The sequence below is a fragment of the Diaporthe amygdali genome, assembly GCF_026229845.1.
Source record: "Diaporthe amygdali strain CAA958 chromosome Unknown NODE_2_length_3802984_cov_64_841326, whole genome shotgun sequence".
Taxonomy (NCBI): Eukaryota; Fungi; Ascomycota; class Sordariomycetes; order Diaporthales; family Diaporthaceae; genus Diaporthe; species Diaporthe amygdali.
In genome coordinates, this window is record NW_026517022.1 from 1137140 (window position 1) to 1155342 (window position 18203).

The 18203-nt window shown below is 54.0% G+C and overlaps 5 protein-coding genes across 5 annotated transcripts; 2 read left to right on the forward strand and 3 right to left on the reverse strand.

Annotated features, from left to right (window-relative positions):
* Positions 1-2644: 2644 nt before the first annotated feature.
* J7T55_011698 (POPLD domain-containing protein) lies at positions 2645-5527 on the reverse strand (the record flags this gene model as incomplete). The annotated part of the gene is made up of 1 exon (XM_053136509.1): positions 2645-5527. The coding sequence occupies one exon, from the start codon at positions 5525-5527 to the stop codon at positions 2645-2647; it is 2883 nt and encodes a 960-aa protein (XP_052999504.1).
* Positions 5528-6926: 1399 nt separating this feature from the next.
* On the forward strand, positions 6927-8705 carry J7T55_011699 (oestrogen-responsive protein; the record flags this gene model as incomplete). Its single annotated transcript, XM_053136510.1, has 2 exons — positions 6927-6977; positions 7206-8705. The coding sequence occupies 2 exons, from the start codon at positions 6927-6929 to the stop codon at positions 8703-8705; spliced, it is 1551 nt and encodes a 516-aa protein (XP_052999505.1).
* A 572-nt stretch (positions 8706-9277) lies between these two features.
* On the reverse strand, positions 9278-10484 carry J7T55_011700 (uncharacterized protein; the record flags this gene model as incomplete). The annotated part of the gene is made up of 3 exons (XM_053136511.1): positions 9278-9376; positions 9433-10076; positions 10205-10484. The coding sequence occupies 3 exons, from the start codon at positions 10482-10484 to the stop codon at positions 9278-9280; spliced, it is 1023 nt and encodes a 340-aa protein (XP_052999506.1).
* A 524-nt stretch (positions 10485-11008) lies between these two features.
* J7T55_011701 (nadh-ubiquinone oxidoreductase kda subunit) lies at positions 11009-11880 on the forward strand (the record flags this gene model as incomplete). Its single annotated transcript, XM_053136512.1, has 4 exons — positions 11009-11028; positions 11147-11374; positions 11530-11662; positions 11752-11880. 4 exons carry the CDS (start codon positions 11009-11011, stop codon positions 11878-11880), a joined length of 510 nt encoding a protein of 169 aa, XP_052999507.1.
* Positions 11881-15401: 3521 nt separating this feature from the next.
* J7T55_011702 (uncharacterized protein) lies at positions 15402-15770 on the reverse strand (the record flags this gene model as incomplete). Its single annotated transcript, XM_053136513.1, has 2 exons — positions 15402-15598; positions 15704-15770. 2 exons carry the CDS (start codon positions 15768-15770, stop codon positions 15402-15404), a joined length of 264 nt encoding a protein of 87 aa, XP_052999508.1.
* Between the last annotated feature and the right edge of the window lie 2433 nt (positions 15771-18203).

An 18203-nucleotide genomic window follows, 5' to 3' on the forward strand; every position in this document is an offset into this window, starting at 1 on the left:
TTATCAGACAAGTTCGCTCGATTCCAATTGGGGAACACAGCTCAGCTACTAGAGTCCTGAGGAAAGTGCTTCAATTATGGATTTACGTAGACTGGGTTCCTCAAATTATCTTATTAGCACTTCTATGTGCCCGAGGACAGAACTGATCCGAATGTTGAGTCAATTGCCGTACTTGATATCCAACTCGCAGCCCGTTTCCAAACAGTATAGGCATATTCAACTCCATAAGTTGCACAGCCGCAGACATAAAGAAAAATAAATGATACTAAAACTGGCTACATGAAATTCCACAAAAAAGAATCGCGAAACTCCATCGATGGCTCCGGTTGTATTTGTCATGCTCGTTGCATTCTTACCAGCCCCGTGGATAAGTACTTCAAGTAGGGCCGAACAATCAGGTTTGGCAAGGCTTCCGGCTGGACGCATGCCGCTGGGCATGGGTGCGATCTGATGGTATTGAAGGATTGGCTGTGATCAAATGTCTCGGTCCACGACCGGTCAAACTTGATTGATATGTCTCAGGCTCCTAGGCCACGGATGAGATTCTTGATTTTTCCGAAATATCAGCTCCTGTTGTTCTAATAATTATAGCTAATCCCCGTGGCCTTCCCCATCACCTGCGTTTAAAGTACCATCATCAACCTTGACCGCCCTGTTGCCAAAATAAGCGTCTTCGAGAATATTTTGCATGCAAGGACGGTCTTCTGGCTTGATCTGTATCATGCGCATCAGTAAGCGACGTAAGGTCACATTCGTCGGTAGACGCAGGTGCCACGCCTCTTCAATCCTTTGAAGGTCCAGCTTAGTGGGAGGCACTAAAGTACAGTTGTTCGCGTTTAGTGTCTGGTCTGTCACGGTACTTTTCCTATATCTACAGAGATATATGGGCAGATTAGGTACCTTTTGACGGAGCTGATTCAGGCAAATATTCGCGCCACTCGACTGGAACCGGCCCACTCAGCTCCGTGTTGCGGACAATCTGGTCCATTGTGATGACCCTCCTCGACTTAAAGAGCTGCATGCCAGTTTCTACTCGGAAGAGCTTGGGCATAGAAAATTCAGTAAACTTTTAGACACTTAGCCTCTTTACAATGCTGAAAAGGGACTTACAATACATGCAATCGCCCAGATGTCCAATAGCTGACTCCAGATACTGCCTATGTTCCCCTTGAATATCTCAGACGTATGCATGGCGACTCCAGGAAGCTAGAACGGCGCAGGGCATGCACCCAGGAGATGACAAGGTTCATTAAGCCATAAAGCTAGTAATCATAAGTGAATACTTTATGCTGACGCCAATTCTCAAACTGGTGCTTGGTCGGGTACCGAACTCACCTCTACCAAAGTCAAGGATTTTAATAATTTATCGGCCGTCGACTGGAAATGCATTCTGAGCGCGAAGGAAATCCTCAATAGAAGTTGTTCCGACTATATAGGCGGGCACAGTTTTTATAGGGCATAATGCATCAGTAGGTATGACAGGCGACATTTTTAACCCCCTTGTAATATGATTTATAAAATCGAAACCGTTAAACTGATTGATCTGAGGTGTAGCGATACCTATATTCTCATAATGCGGATTTACAAATGGGAAATTGGTTACTATCGTTATATCGAGAGGGCATCTGTATATTTTTACCTCCATGTATGTTTCCTTGACTATAGAGATAGTTGAATCCGAGGGCAATCTGCCCGTTGAGGTTTTGTGGGTAAAGCATTTTCCTTCTAAATTAACTGCTAATAGAGGTGTAACATCCTCCATCACCAAGCATTCATGGTATCCGTTCGGACCACAGATGATGAAAAAAAATCAAGGAGTTAAATTATGGGCTCCGAGCTACGTCCCTTGGTCTGGCAAATATGCTGCAAGATCGAAACTTCAGTACTCGGGATAGCATTGTCCTTCCCCATTCCCACTTTTATTGCAACAAAATGTCTATAAATAGCAAAATTGATCAACCACAAAGATCGCCGAGATATGTTTGGGGAGATTTGATACGGGTTTTCAAGTCGATTTTAGCATCCCGAGGATCCACGCAGCTCACCTAGTTTCAACGTCTTGTGCAAGCCACACAGTCGAGAAGGCGCGGAGCCCAATCTTGAGGTGGATTCGGTATCGTGGATGCTTGCCTGGCAGGCTGACGCACGTGGACGGCTTTGGAAGAATCTCCCCAAGTATGGTGTGGTGTAGACCATGCAATTTGTAGCTCTCCAAGTCTTCGAACGTGTTTTCATCACGGGGATAGGGAAAGAAGTCACGGTCATCGGGAGGACTTTCTGCTCGTTGCGGGTGATAAATCGCCATGCCGCGATTCAATAATGACATGATTTAGTGATCAAGCATGTGCATGAGGCGCTGCATGTAATATAAAAAGGCTCGCTATCTTTGAAAAATGCAGATTGAGAAAGTCATCCCATGGAGCGCGCTGGAATGAGGTTCTTGTAGAAGAGTTGGTGGCCTTTTCTCGGCCCCGCAAAAGTGGTTGAGAAGAAGGCGTGGACCTGGCTGCCTAAATCTTTGACAAGTACAATCTCTCAACCCTCTCACAGCCATCCATGTTCAGGTGAACCAAGGTTTTGGACATCATGTAATTCGGCAGGTCTTATAACGAGGCCAGCATTTGTACATCACCACCCTATTACCCTACACTACCTCCCATTTGGCCGCCCATCCAATCTCCTCGCCAGCATTCCTGACCACACATATCCTTCCCTCCTTCTCGCCATCGGCTCGCAGCGCCTCTAACGCTCTCTCAACCGAGATACTGCCAACTGCCACCCCTCGTCCCTGCGCAAGGCTGAATTCCCCCTTTGTCACGTACCCAATGAGGTCTTCCTCACCAGGCACAAGAGGGTGATTGCCGTTGCCGCCCGAGCGCTTCTCAGGTGGAAAGGGGTCCCTGCTCGTCAATAAGGTCTGCGCAAGTAGGAGCTTCTGGGTCTCGAAGTCTGCATTGGGTGGGAAGCGGCGGGGTTGGTTGCCCTTCTTCTCCGAGGGTGAGTGTCTTTTGGTCGTACAGTCGGGGATCTGGGCCAGCCATTGGTCGCGAAGGTCGGCGGGAAGCTCTTTGGTCTGTGAAGGAGGTTGGGTCGCCGGAACTTCTGGCTGGGTAGCAGGGAGTGGTGTGTTCTTGCGGGCTGGAAGGCGATAGACGCGTGCGCAAGGCTCGGCGACGCCACGGCCGAGGATGGTGAGTTTGACTGTAATTATTGAATACGGCGCCAGCGCGTCGTTGCTTTTGGTAGAAAGCAGGGCGTTGAGAGTGGATCTCGTAAGGTGATGGACCTGTGTCAGAGGATGAGGTGATTGCGTCTTCGGCGCTTTCTTCCTGACAGCTGTGTCTCCCTCGCCGGTTTCCAATTGACTATCATGCGCTGGTCCGGTCTCCTTTCCATCGACATCCATCTTGTCCTTGTCCTTGACCTCATTTGTGGCCGCCCCATCGACATCCTGGTCTTTGCTTTTAGGTGAGAGGTCTTCTTTCCGGGCAGGTTCCTGCATTCCGAACAACCTCTCAAACTCACAAGCCCAACCGATGCCTATTTCTCCCTTGCGACCAGCCCCTAGATCAATTGATTCCCATGCGATTCTCTTCGATTTGGGTCTCCTGGCCCAGTCTGCCTTCCTCTTCACCCGTTGTTCAACCTCCCAGTCGGCACCTGCGTTCGTGCCAGGGAAGTCCCCTGGGAACCAAGGCAGACCCTGTTCAAAGCTTACCTGCCGCAGCTCGTCTAATCCGCCGACTCTTGGGTTTCCACCCGTCGACATTGGATAATGTACCAGGCTGTACCATATTGGCAAGATGCATTTGTAAGGAGCAAGTAACGTCCAAGAAATGTGCGAGGAGTGCTTCGTGACAGCGCTGCGAGAGGCGAATAGAACAACGGGAAACGGTGGGTCTGCATCTGTCACACCCAAAGGCTGTCCTGGGGAGTTCAAGCCTTTTCGTCTGCTAAGGGACTTTTGTGAAGGAAAGGATGAGGCTTTAAATCTGGCGTCGCGGTCGAAAAGGAGAAACGGTGCAGGCTTCGCGTCATCTGACGCCTCCTGCAGTGCTTTGGAGCAACTATCGTTTCGCTCTTCAGGCGAGGTCTGAGCCTGTACTGTGCGTGGAGGATATCGTAGGCGAGGATCTTGCGCACAGAAACCTAATACGATATCGTTCGGGTGTGAGGCAGCATTGTCAGCGCCGGCCATGGACTCGAATTGCTTCGCATGAGCTTCCTTGGCATCGCCCTTGCTATAATATGAGGCTATCACGCTCGAGAGTGCCTCCCATGCACCGGGACCTGTGAGCTCGACACTGCCAATCTCAAAGCGAAGGTCTTCCACATAGAGACGTGGGTGCTCCCGTTTGTTGAGCGCGACAAGGATATTAAAGACCTCCAAGAAACACGATGGGTGCAGCCGTATATAGAGCTGCCTTTGGGAATTTCCGGAGGACTTTTGGTGATCGCCTTCTGCGGCCTCCGGAAGGACACTTTGAGTGGTGACTGCTTCTGGGTTCCATACGACCGTAGCAGGACCAATCTGCCTCCTAGTATCACCACCGTTTTGCTTGCTGAGCATGCCTGACCACTTGCGCCGGCCTTCTCTCCATTTCTTGCCTCGGTCATCCCACAAGCTGTCGTGGGACAGGCCAAGGGATCTCAAAGTCCTCTCGACGCCCGCGGCATGGCCGTACAAGCCGATAGTGCTCATATAGCTCATGTCCCATAACATAGTCCCTTTTGCGCTTGAGGCTCGATGAGTTACTCTGTAGACCTTCTCGTTGGGCGTAATGGGTATCGCAAATCGCCACAACGGCTCCTTTGGAGGCGTCATTCTTGCCCGCTTTGCGTGCCACAAATGTGTAGGCAACCAGGTCTTTTCAATCTGGCGTTTTCTGAATTTCGCCTTGGGTTTCGGCGGGTCGTTCAGCAGGTTCCTCCGGATCTTTGGTCTGGCGGGCCTCGTCTCAATCAACTGCTTGATTGCAGCAGAGGACTCCACCCCCTCACCACCACCACTACTGCCGCCACCATTTTTGGCCTTAGCTTTCGCCTCTCGCAGCTTGCGTTTCCGTTTCTTCTCGGCCAGAATGCCTAATCGTTTGGCTGACTCCAGGCGAATGCGTGCCCTCGTAGTCTTTGGCTTCCTCTTCCCAGCCACGACAGTAGGGGTGTTATCCTGCAACTGTTCCCGCCTGGCCCTGCTTCGTAGTCGCTTGGGCAGCTTCTTCACATTGTGCGAGGCGGTGCGACGGCGCATTTCCCTCGGCACGAGCTGAAAGGCACGGCGGTTATTAAGGGCCTTGGACTTGCGCATGCCATCCTGGAGAGCTGCGATCTCGAACTGACGTGCATTCAGAAATGCTTGCAGATCCAGCTCTCCGTCTTTCAGGGCGGCATCTGCAGGCTGGGAGCGGATGGAGCGGGCATCTTGGACCTTGACGCGCTTGAAGGCGCGGCCTGCACCCTGGGGCGCATCTTTTCGTTTGTTGCCGGCGTCAGGCCTTGCGCCAGTATTACCAGGCTGTGGGGCCATGTTGCTGAAAGTTCCGTTCTGTTCTCAGCTTTCACATGGTAATTTCCAACGTGCCTCACGTGCAACGGAAATGTCAGTGTCTGTCACCAACACGCGTTGCGGCCGAGCCATGCAACTCCAAAAAGTCAAGTGAGGGCCTTATCTTATCGCAGCGGACCATAGAGGTACATCTCATAGGTACCAATCTAGCTCCAATCCCTGTCGAGGAAGAAGTACCTGGGTACCCGAGTCCCTGGGTAGACCCTTGTGGGTGGAGATGCGTGGCCATCTTAGGGCCCCCACCTGTGTCTGGCAGTTGCGCAAGGCCCGTCATATTGTAGATGATGTATGATCCACGAGTTACATTAGCGTCCTGACGCCTCCTTTCTTGACATTGACCTTGATTTAAACGTACATCGACTGCAACTTGCACGACGGTTCGGCTCGTTGTCCAAGGTTGTTGGAACGTCGCTAGCTATTGTACGTTGTCACCTGAGACTCCTTTCCCGCCCAGCTGCCCTGATTCGACCGACTCATTTCGACATCGACCGTCCATGTCCGTGGGATCGTGATGGATGTCACACAGTGACGACCAAGCTAAGCTGACAGACAGGCCAGCCCCCCGGATCTCATCAAACCAGACCAGTGATACCCTCTCGAGACCTTGCAACAGACATTCTACGGACAGCGTCATTACACTGCGGCCTCGTTTATCTGCCCATCGGCTCTTCCAACTCTGCCAGTCCCCACGCAGCAGGTCGTGTTTCACTCGGCACCAACGGAGACAGACGGCACCATCATCCGGCCCTCCCGGAGGTCTGGGGCCCTTGAGTCTGGCCTGGACTGGACTTCGGCCAGCCTCCTACGACATACGGATATTAATACTTTCTCGTTTTGTAGCGCTGCTGCATTTATAATTGCCATAATAAGCTCTAGAGCCAAGTCCCACCCGTTCGCGTTCGCATTCCACCCGAATCTGCATCCGCATCCGCATCTGCATCTGCACTCGAGCTTATCTTGACAGCAGAGCAGCCTAACATGGCACATCTCAGTAAGCTCAATGTCAAGAAAAACTCAATCCATGCTTCTCCTGTCGTTTCGTTTGCCATCCCTTGAGTGACACCGAGTGAAGCAAGGGAAGGGAGGTCTGACCTCTGTATCGTCCACTCTTACTGGTGGCCTGCCCTGCGCTGTTGGCGTTCCTTCCCGCTCAACCATCTCACTCATCTCACCCGTCTCTTCTCTTCTCTTATCCGTCACTTCAGCCTTATTTTCGTGTGATCATCATCTACATTCCTCTTTAGATTCATTCAACCCTACCCGCCATTTTGTTTCTTCATACTGTGTACACCTCTTCACATCCTCATGCACGACTCTTCCGCTTCTTGTTGCACATAGCTGTCCGCACTCATTTGGAGCAATGGCCTGGACTAACGTCAATTACCTCCCTTTAGTCAACAAGGCTCGACGAGTAAGTCTACCGAATCTCTCTCTCTCTCAATCACTACTTCGTTGCATGCGTCCAACGGGGGAAATATCCTTATTCTACACCCCTTAAATCTCGAAATCATAAGCTAACTCAGAGCCCACAGCCCAAGTTTGATGTACACCTCAAGGCAAGTGGATTGAATGTGTCTGAGCTCATGACATCTCTCACGGTCCAGCCATAGTCTCTCTACAAGCAACTAACAATCCCAAGATCTACGACCTCAACAACGTACCCTTGGTCCAAGGCGTCTCTCTTATAAAATGGCATTTGCCGCACTCTATCCATAGCGAGCACCGCGGGCGGACCGGAAAGTGCCCCATCGCCAACCACCGCGTCGAGTACGGCTACGGCAAAGTTATCCCCGTACGCATTGGCATCGACAAGAGTAATAACTTGTCCGAATGCCTGATTGAGTTCGAGGTTCTACAGGAATTTAGCACTCATGGAGGCATCCCGGGGAGGAGTGAGACCATCACGTTGGGCAAGGTCACTTTAAATTTAAGCGAATACGTCGAGGAGAGCGAGACCGTGGTGCGCGAGGCGCCGTTCCGGAGACGCGGCCCCAGTGTCGGCAGCACAGCTAATACTTCTGCTGGAAACGCCGCCAACGGGGCGCATCACACACGAAAGAGGAGCAGTCTATCTCAACACTCGCCCATCACCCCAGATTCAAACGTCAGCCCGACATCCACAGCCCTACCTTCAAAACCAAACTCCAGCGAGGCCACCAACAACAAGGCCCCTTCCATTAACGAACCCGCCACGGATCAACATGTCGAAGAAGGCGTCATCCGGCGGTACCTGATGCAGGACTCCAAGATTAACAGCACTTTAAAAATTGGCATCCTCATGATGCAGGTCGACGGCGAGCGAAACTTCTCCGCGCCCCCGCTCAAGACGGCCGCCGTCTTCGGGGGCATAGCAGGCATGGTGACCGAGGCAGCCGGCGGCGCCGGCGGAGTAGCGTCGGGCCCAGACTCGGCAGCGGCCGAATTCGGGCACCTGCACCTGCAGGACGACACGCAAGACCCAAGCGGCGGCAACCTGAGCGCGCAGTTCTCGATCGGCAAGAACAACGGCAAGTCGCGCGACGTCTATGAGCTGCAGGACATGTACCGCCGCGCGCTGGCCGCCAGCTGGGCGTGCCAGCCCGGCGAGCTGCCGGCCGACGAGTGCATCGAGGACATCTTCGAGGGCGGCGACGGCTTCGGCGAGCCCGACGGCGGCTCTCCGGTCGCCCCCTCCACCGCCGGCGACGCCACGCCCCGCGGCCACCACAGCCACCACCGCTCGCGCCACTCCCTGTCCAGGATCGGCGGCAGGCTCGGCCTCAGGCGGGAAGATAGCAGCAGCGCCGGCGACGACGAATTCCTGCGGCCCAGCGACAGGAGGGGCATGGGCGGGCAGAAGAGGCAGCACTCGCGGCACGGCAGCGGGGAGAGCGTCAACACCGTGACGGCAAGGCATGACCACGCGCCGCACCACAACGGGCTCCGTGCCGGCAGTGGGCACCGGAGGGACGGGAGCAAGGACAGCTTGCGGGCCCCAAGCACGGGGGGGATGCGGGGACGGAGCGAGAGCTTGTCGAGCCTGGCTGCAACGATCGAGAGCGAGAGAGGGAGGAGCGGGTTCAAAAGCACAAAGGAGGTCAACGAGTTCGATGTGCGGGAGGACATGGTTGCTTGGAAGCTGCCTGGCACTGTTGTTTAAAAACAGCCCAAACAGCGGCACGTATTTTACATACGTATATATACATTGTAATAAATCACATCCGTCCCTTGGACGGCAGGTTCAAACGAGCATATGTCGCCCGGCTGTGGTCTGCTTCTTTTCTACCTGTGATCTCAGAGGAAGCTTGATCACTGTCCTCCCCTTTCCGTATTATTTGCTCTTTTGATCAGCGCTTTTCCAAGCCCATCATGGTCGCTCTCGGCGTCCCTTTCACCCCGAAGGCGAGTTTGGCTTCCATACAGACAGCTGTTCGCGAGCGGCTCAATCCACTGACCTGGCAGTAGTAAGTGACGACGGCCAAGCATCTGCATCAGTCGCCGAGACACCTGGACATTGTCCACACCTCCCTCTCCTTCTCTGTGGTGCATCTACATCTGTCCAAGCGACCATCCACGGGTGTTACTAAATCACTGAGACCTGATTTTCAAGTCATGAAGCCATCATGCCATCATGCTTGCGCTCAGCTGGAAAGTTGGAGATCCAAGCCAAGAATTAGATCCTGACCTAGGCTCTTGAGAGTCTTTGGATGAGAGGGTCCAGAAGTTAGCTCTCTATTTAGGGTGATCCTTCTCCCATTCTTCAAAGTCATGCTTGATCAGCTCGCATTCCTTCTTGAGGTGCTGGAGCTGCTTCTCGTAGTCTTCGACGATCTATGAATTTCTGGTCAGCTCCGAACCGCTGTCGAGCACGCACAGCGCAGACTTACCTTCTTGACTCTGACCTCCACTTCCTCACCCAGACCCTGCTCCTCGCCGAGGCCCTTCTTCTGCAGCTCCGACTGCAGGATCTGCGCTCTCTCTCTGAGCATTATCAAACGGCTCCAGAGCTCTTCCAGTCTCGCGTTGACTGCTGGGTCCTGCACACTCTTCTCCATGTTCTCCAACTTGATCCTAAGCTCGTCCTCATCACCTGAAAGGGCGTATCCTCGATTTCGCAGAACCTGCACTTTCCTAGCCAGTACCAGCGTGCGTCGACGCAGGGCATCGTGTTTGCGCCTTGCGTTAATCGTCCGCACGCTCCACTCCAGGTCGTGTTTCGACAGGATCGCGTCCAGGCAGTTGTTGATCTCGTGCAGTCGCTGGTTGAAGCGGCCAATCGCGACGCGTTGCGCCTTAAGTCGCTCCGCGACAGCCTCAAAACCAGACGCCAGCACGGGCATCAGGCCTGGTGCGGGCTTGTTCTGCAGTGCCTCCTCCCATTCTTTCGGGTTCTCGTTCGGGCCGGGGTGGTAGAAGGGAACGTGAGCATCGTCGACTTTGTTGTAGAAGTAGTGCTTAAAGACGCAATCGGGGGATTGTGGGTGCCATTTGCTGACTACTAGAGTCATCTGTTCGGGGACGGATTTGCCGTCTGAGTGAATTCGCCGCAAGTAAGCCATTTCTGTTCATTACAAATAGGGGACGAGGAAAAGACAGTAGCATCCCTGTGCAAAGTGCAAGTGTGCTAGACAGTGGATTTCAGAATAAAGGCCAACATACAAGGTTGTGGTTGAGCGCCAGGCTGGAACAACGAGCCGGGAGCTGCATTATTCTGCGGTTGCCCCAACAAAGACTGGCCTAGCTGCGGAGCCTGCTGCTGCTGCTGCTGTTGCTGCTGCTGCTGTTGATTATTCGCATTATTATTCTGGCCGAAGAGACCTTGCGACTGTGCGGGTTGCTGTTGTGTGGCTGATGATTGTGCAAAAGGGTTCGCTGCTGTGGTCGTATTACCGCCGCCGAACAGCGACGAGCCGCCAGCGGGCGCTCCAAAGAGGGACATGGCGATTCGATATGGCTAGCACTTCTACTCGAGTGGAGGTGGGATCGGAGGAATCGTAGGCGGTATGGGCTGTCGTGGGAATCGTTGGAGCTCACGCCGGTGAGCTATCAGAAAAACAAAGGGCTATCAACACATTCCCGCTTCGGCAACCGCGTCACTGAAGCAAATGTGTGGTGTACGGTATGGTACTGGGCACAGATGTGTTGCCGTCGCCAGGGAAATGCCGTACAGTGACTCCACGAGAAAGGGTGCTGGGTATTAGATGTGGCTGCAGCAGCTTGGATGTTGAGGTCGCGTCTACAGCTGCTCAAAAAAGTCCAGTCCCATGCAGTCGCACTCGAAGCTTGGGCACCTGGACGGGCAGGCAGAGCCTGGGCCCACACCAGCGCAGAGCACCAGCCAATCACGCCGGGCCTCATTCGAGTTGCTAAACCTCACCCAACTTCCAGGACCGTCAACCGTCGTCATTTAAGCCGCGGGTTTCTACAGATCACAGCCTTGGTCCCAGCCCAAACAACGCAGATATGGCGTCGCGAAACCCCCAGTAAGCCAATTGGTCTCTATGTCAGCTCTTGGAGGTGGGATCGAAGCTTGGGTCCCTCTTCATCATCTCTAAAATGCAGGTAGCATCTCGAAACAGCCCAGCTAACTGTCAACCTCAGATTCAGTGAGAAGCATCTCATCGACACGACCCCTCTGCCCGACTCGATCCCCAAGGTCAAGGAGCTCGGTGCCAGCTCTGCTCCACTTTTGTCAGCTTCCTTCTTCATCGGCGCCCGGTGCAAGGACTACAACGATGATTTCATGAAGTGCAAGACCGAGAACCCCGGCAAGGGCGAGTTCGAGTGCTTGAAGGAGGGCCGGAGGGTCACCAGATGCGCAAGGAGCGTGTACGTACCACATATCTCCCGGCACCATCTCAATCAACTCCGACGCGGGCCCCGCTGTACCGGCCGCTCTCGACGGGCGTGGGCGTGGGCGGGGAGACAGGCATCCGGGTAGTTGCATGCCTTCCCAATGGGCTACTTGCTGACATGCACGGCAGTATTGAAGACATCAACAAGTCCTGCCTTGAGCAATTCAAGGCCCACTACGAGTGCTTGGACAACAACAACCACCAGCTATGGCAGTGTCGGCCAGCTGAGTGGCGCCTGAACAAATGCGTATTCCACAACCTGGTATGTTGCCTACGATTTGTCGATGGCGACATAGCTCCCCATCGCCTTCTACCCACCGGAGAGCATTGCTGACCACGCATACCCTACAGAAACTCGAGAAGACGATCCCAGACGCCGGTGGCAAGATCCCCGTACACCTGCGATCACAACAGATCTATGCCCACGCGCCTATTCCATACCAGCCATCTGTTAAGTACGAGGACGCGAAGACGTCATAGAGAGATGCCGTTCACGTCGGATCAGAGATGCCGTTCACGTCGGATCAGAGCAGGGACGCGTTCCTCGATGCTACAGGCCAGGGTTCTATCTGGGGGTCACAAAGATGTGTACATACACTAGACGCGGCATGAATCGAAGAGAACAAAAGCTTTTATCAATAACTGGAATCCAGTTTCTGGCTCGCGTGTTGGATGCTGATAAGGTCGACCTCTGGCCATCTAACATTGGACTGAGGACGAGTTTGAACAACCCGAAGGTATTCTTGACTTGCGAAGACACCAAGACAATGGCGTCGAAGCACGAGGGAGCACTGGGATCTGACTATATTTTTGAATTGCATGTCCTTAGTTCCCTCAAAAGTCGTCACGCGGAAGACTGGGATTCGAATGCCATAGTTACATTGTGCTATGGGATTGTCAATCGAGGCTAATCCTCATCTTGTGTTAGTAGACTAGCAACCATCGTGTAAGAAATGCCCCACATTCGCCGATGGTGGTCGGAGTGGAGGCAACTATCGACCGAGGAGGAGCTGGGCGTTGAAATTCTGATGTGTGACCTGCACGTTGGATCTGCGGATCAGTTGGCACAAGGCAAAGCATTAAAGCTGCTAGCGACTTGGGCAGGTTCAATAGTCAGCTACCTGGCTAAGCCTTTAGAAACAAAAGGGAGAGAGTGCTGCAACGTCAAGCTCTCCCTCAAACACCGTCGGAGGGCTCCACACCACGGGTTTCTTCACCTGATGAGTATAGGGAACACCTATTCTGTGCGGATCTCACATCATAAACGAAGCAACACGCCAGGTCGCCATGCTCGCCGTCATTTGTGGTAGATCTTCGATCCACTCAGCACAAGATAACATAGGGACGCGCGTCTGAGTGAGGGCATGTCTAAGGACCACTCAAACAAGCCGGCATTCGGATACGTGGCAACGGAATGATATCGCCAGTGCAGCAGGATCACGACCAAGCTTCTGTAAACGAGCTTTGCTATGCACCATCCAGTTCGCGCAGCCCTCCGCAAGTTGCCATGTCACAACATCACGGCCAGCGCCACCGGCTTTGGAAGCTACGGCGGGTAGCCGTAGCCTCGTCCAGACTCGCGTTGTCAGCCTTGGTCCAGACCACAGTGCCATCAGACGTGGCGTTGGGACCCGAGCATGAGCTTGCATTTACCACTTTCTCTCCAGAAGTAGTTCCAGTATACAGACAGCGTAAGCCTCCTTTTAGCCCTCTTTCCAGAGTCATCCGCCAGGCCACGAGAGACGGGCGTGGAGCAAAATACAGAAGCAATGTCTCCGCCTCCCCGAGACAAAAACGGATAGACATGACAGACAAGCATGAAGTGACGTTGCGGGCGGCTGGGCACAGTCGAAACATGTCCCAGCCAACCAGTCTGCTGAGGCCTGTCTTGTTCTGTTTCCCACGCAACTGCGTGAGACGAACACATCTTCGTGTGACCAGCCCATCTGCTCCCCTCCCTTCCGTTTTCTTCCCCGGGGCCCGAGGCGGCCGGAAGCCGGCATTTTCACGCGTAGCCTCGCAGCATGGTGAGGCAAGCCACCTTGTGGCGATCTGAATCAACCTAAAACCTCTCGGCCGTGAGGAGCCGGGCCTGTTCACTGGGAAAAGCAAGACGTGGCGAAGTGGTGCGGCTTCGGCTGATCCGGATGCATCGCGCTTTGCCTGAAGCCTTTACAATGAAAGTTCCCATATTCTATCGTTGTTGAGCACCGCAGAGTTGGAATAGCCGACCCTGCCGGGTGTTGGACTACTGCAAACACCCGAGAGGGATGGTCGCACAATGCGTGGGTTGCAACAGGAAAGAAAGGGAAACCCGAGGCGATGTCTTTTAACACTATGCAAGGTCTCGCACGTGTCGACATCACATGCATAGTTATTCAATCCTGACTCTGAAGGCGCTCATTTGGCCTTCAAGTGCCCCAAGAGCTCACGTCCACGTCGAGCTGAAGGATTCAGTGCGACACTGATGTGATTTGCCTGAATGGTTGGACCAGATAATTGGGAAAATCATCTTGTCTATTGATACATTTGCGTGGTATGGTGGGTTCCGATCCTCAGCTTACGTGTACGGGGGCTGGAGTATAGCAGCTACGCCAACATCATGTAGCTGTCGGATTCCACCGACGTGGTTGCGACGCTGCGATGTTCCGCGTTGTTTCGTGCGGCTTCACTTGAATATGTACAGCTATAGTTCCTCGCGAGCTCCGTCGCCGTGGCTCCTTGGATCAAGAACTCCAAGAGCAGTAGTCAAGACAGGGTGATGGAAGAGTGATGCAGAGGTCTGGAAACATCCTTGAACCCGAGTCCTGACAGATCTGCGTCAAGTGTAAGCCTGCGGGATCCAAGACAAACCTTCCAGTGACGGGGTTTGTAAAGCGTACGCAGCATGATCCGTCTCCTCCTTCCGTAGTGCAGGGACATCCCTATAGGGACAACCAAGACAGGTCCAGAAGCATCGGTTGTCTCATGCCTTGTCCAGGCAGCCTTGCGGAGCAGGCCGAGAGGGTTGCTCCATCACGGTGACACTGGTCACATTAGGAGTGATAACTGAACCATAGATATGCCGAGTACTCATGTGACATTTGGCTCGGTCCGAGTACATGTCCTTTAGCAATGATGTTTTCCCGGCGTGAAGGGCCGCATGGCGTTTGCCACGTCATGGAACCAGTCGCTTTCCCTCAAGTGCTGGTTGCAAGCCATTGTCCACTTTGCATCATCGAATACCTACAACAGCATCCAACCACCGTTGATGCGCGGTCTCGGGTTGAGCCTGGCCACCAAAACGTGGTGAAATGCACGACATGGCCGCGGGAGTGCTCTTGCAGGCAGCCCAACATCGAAGGGCTAATTGATGTGAGGACGGCCACGACTTATCGGCCGTCGGGCTGTTTGGCGCATGGCTTGACGATGCTGTCGTAATTGATGCTATTGGTACGGAAGGGCATGATATTTTATAAATCTTACGCCGGAGGTAGGGGACCCCTTGAGATGACGTTGGTGTCCTTTTGGCGCCGGTGACACAGCTGGCCAATCCATTCCAGGCTCTTGGCTGTGCCCCTGTCGGCAATCAAAACACTGGCGGCTCAGCGCGCCTGGCCAATGGGCAAGCAAGGACTGCATTTGAGCAGGAGTTGCTGTTTCTGACCTGATGTCACACTCGCAGTGGCTGCTCCTTTTTTGAAAACGAACGCCAGGGAGAGGGGGGGCTGGTCTTGGTGGTTTCAAGGGGCCGAGATGTTGATGAACGAATGCCCTCGTGCTCCTCGGGCTTGTGTCATTAGAGTGTGGGCCGCCGTGATTTGGGCAGCTTCATCGACCGTCCATCGGCCAGAAAACAGAGTTCTTCAATGGAGAGTTGACGATCGAGGCCTGTTGGTCTCGGTAGAGAGGCCACTACAGGTGGTCACCATCTGAGCCGGACATTATTTCTCTGCCCGCCCTGCAAATTCCGAACAGCATCCGTGGCGCCGGGAAGTAGCTGCAGGGATCTCTCTTGATGCTCATGAAGCCGCCATCTTGTTTCCTGATATGCTGATCCCGTGGGCGAGCGACTGTTTCCCACTTGTGAATGCATCGGCGGCCCAATGCGAGGTGCTATTGCTTTCTGAAGCAACGCCTTCTTTGATGAGGTTTTCCCCAATCTGTCTCAGAGGCGCCGCCTCCATCTCTTGTCTCGCCGATACGGTTCCGTTGTACGCTGTGATCATTGCAATGCGTGCTTGGCGAGCTTCAGATAAACCCACGGCAGCCAACATCTCGCGAAGGGGGCCGAGAAAAGCACTCGGTACTTCGCAGCGGGTACATAGAAGTGCAGTGGGGAGGAGCCTCAGCGAGAGATCGTCGAGGATCGCCTTGACAATCAGTGGCATCCCTGCGGATGTCGGCGGCAGACTCTAGATGAGAAGTCCCGCCAAAGCCAAGCAAAAACTTTATCGAGGGGGCTGATACATATGACGAAAATGAGCTTGCGTACGTATGTGCTATTTCCCGACGAAGGGACTATTTACGTAGCACATTCCCATGTTAGATCGTGGAGCCCCATTTTGGAACTGTACACAGGATCTGGACTGAAGTGGTGTGGACCATGCATAGTACACTCACCGTATATGCACACCACCGCGATACTGTTGCAGTGCAGTCAAAAGAAGAGAAAATGATCGCCCGGCAGGAAGATCAGATGGGTGCTGTGGGGGTGGGTAGGGGGGATGCCTGCCAGGTTTGTTTGGATGAACCTGGACTGAGCCACGGCCCGGGGTGGCCAAATTAGCTCCGTTTCAGGATCGGACGTTTTAGTGGAGGCGCAACGACCGGTCGTCCGTCCGTCCTGTAATCGTCTTTGTCCCTCCTTCAGTCAAGCGCACACACAGACATGGACACGCGGCGAAAGGCGTACGGAAGGCGACTCTTCCAGATGGCGAGACTGGCCTGGCTGGTCTTGCTGGTCTGCCAGTCTCTGCTTGGTCTGATCTGCAGGTACCAGAGCGAAGGGAACTGGGGAAGCCTCGCCCCACGTTGACGCCCTGCAGGCAGCCCCGGCCTGTCAGGGGCATCTGGGGATGTGTTCGGCCGCTAGAGCCAGGCTAAAGCAGGGGCTCGGACGGCTGCAAGGGGTGTGTACATAGCAGAGTCGTTTCCGAAGGGAGTGCTCGTCAACTTCCAAGGCTCTCTCTCTCTTCTCATCGTCAGTGAGAAAATAATCCACAGGGCACGCAGGGAGAGATAGTCTTGTCAGCCTGTCAGCGACTTCCTTACCTCCTCATCTCGGCCCCTGCCAATCACCCGTGATCTGTCCCGAATAGTGCAGGGAGGAAGTGGGAGCAGTGAGAGAAGTGGGCTCCTCGGCGTGGTGGAAATGACCCAGGGAGGAAGTGATATTCGCCGTCAATGCCCCTGGAAGCCTTGACCTCGACTGCGTAAGTGGGGACTTAGTTCCACAGACGACAACAGAGCATGCGAGATGCATCTTGTTTCCTGACGAAGATCACCGTTGACGCTCTGCCTTCCAAGGTTAGCGAAGATATCCGGGGAACTGGGACGAGGTCGAGGAGGTCATTCTTTTGACAAATAGATGGCTTAGACCATCCGACACCTTTGCTCGCCCGCCTCTGCAGTCAGTCGGGACTGGCTACCCTAGCACGTGCCTAGGTACTTGGTGTAGCTCATACAGTAGATGTCCATGCCCAACCTGGTCGCTTTAATGCGATATGGACGTTTTCCAAGGACCCTGCAGGGACTGTCGGCCGAAGAAACGTGATAGGTACACCCCCCACACACCCCCGACCCAAGCAGCACCGGCTGGCTCCTACCGTCTGCGCCGCAACTCAAATTGCTCGATGGGGCCGGTGCTGTGGGCTGCTGGCTAGCGGGCGGCACAAATCAGGAGATAGAGGGGTCGTTTGTCGAGGTAGATGGATCGAGTATCAACATCCAGGCACCACAAGGCTCAAGGGCTGGCTGAGGTGGGCAGCTGGGCGTGAGAAGGGCCAAGATCTCCTTGTGCAGCTGACGACAGCCTCATCAAACCGCCCAAGTGGGAAAAAACGCCCCCAGACTGTCAGAAGAGCCCTGGCGCGGTGGTTCAGTGGTCCTTGCAATGGTTGGACCTGGCCCCTGGTAATCTTGGAAGGCGGGACCCACTGGCTGGGGAGGCGCCAACTTGCATGTGTGCACATGGCTTGGTATGCCCGGGAAGGTACGTAGTCTACCTAGGTGGTTAGTCTGCAGACGGTGGACGGCACACAAACAGACGGGCTGACGGGGTCGGAGACGGAGACGGCAGACTGGGCAAGTCTAGGCAATCTGTAGTCAGTCACCAAGATCATCCATCACACTGTTTCTGGGCCTGGGCCGCGAACCTTATACCTGCAGTGCATATCCGCGACCCGAGCACGCTCCTCCTCCTCCCTCCCTTCTTTCTCTTCACTCCACATAAGTCAACAGGCACGTCTTTTTCGGCCATTCCGTTCCTTTGAGAAAATCATCATCTTGAAGATTGATATCTTCACTTGCTGCTTGCCAGCCAATCCATTCTTTACTTCCCTCGCTTCACCCTGCGGTCTAGTACCAGCGCCCCAATCATTAAAAACATCATCACCCACTCACTTGACGTCGCCATCCAGCCGTATTCAGTCTTTTCTGCAGTGTCTCGCCCGCTTCCGAACCACAAGGTCTCATCCGAACGACAGTCAACGCCCTCCTGTCACTCACTCCTTCGGCTCGTTTCGCCCCAGACCGATCACAAGGTCTCGATTCCCGTCTCGTGCATTCACAAATAGCCAAGTGCTGTCCTGAACACGCCTGCT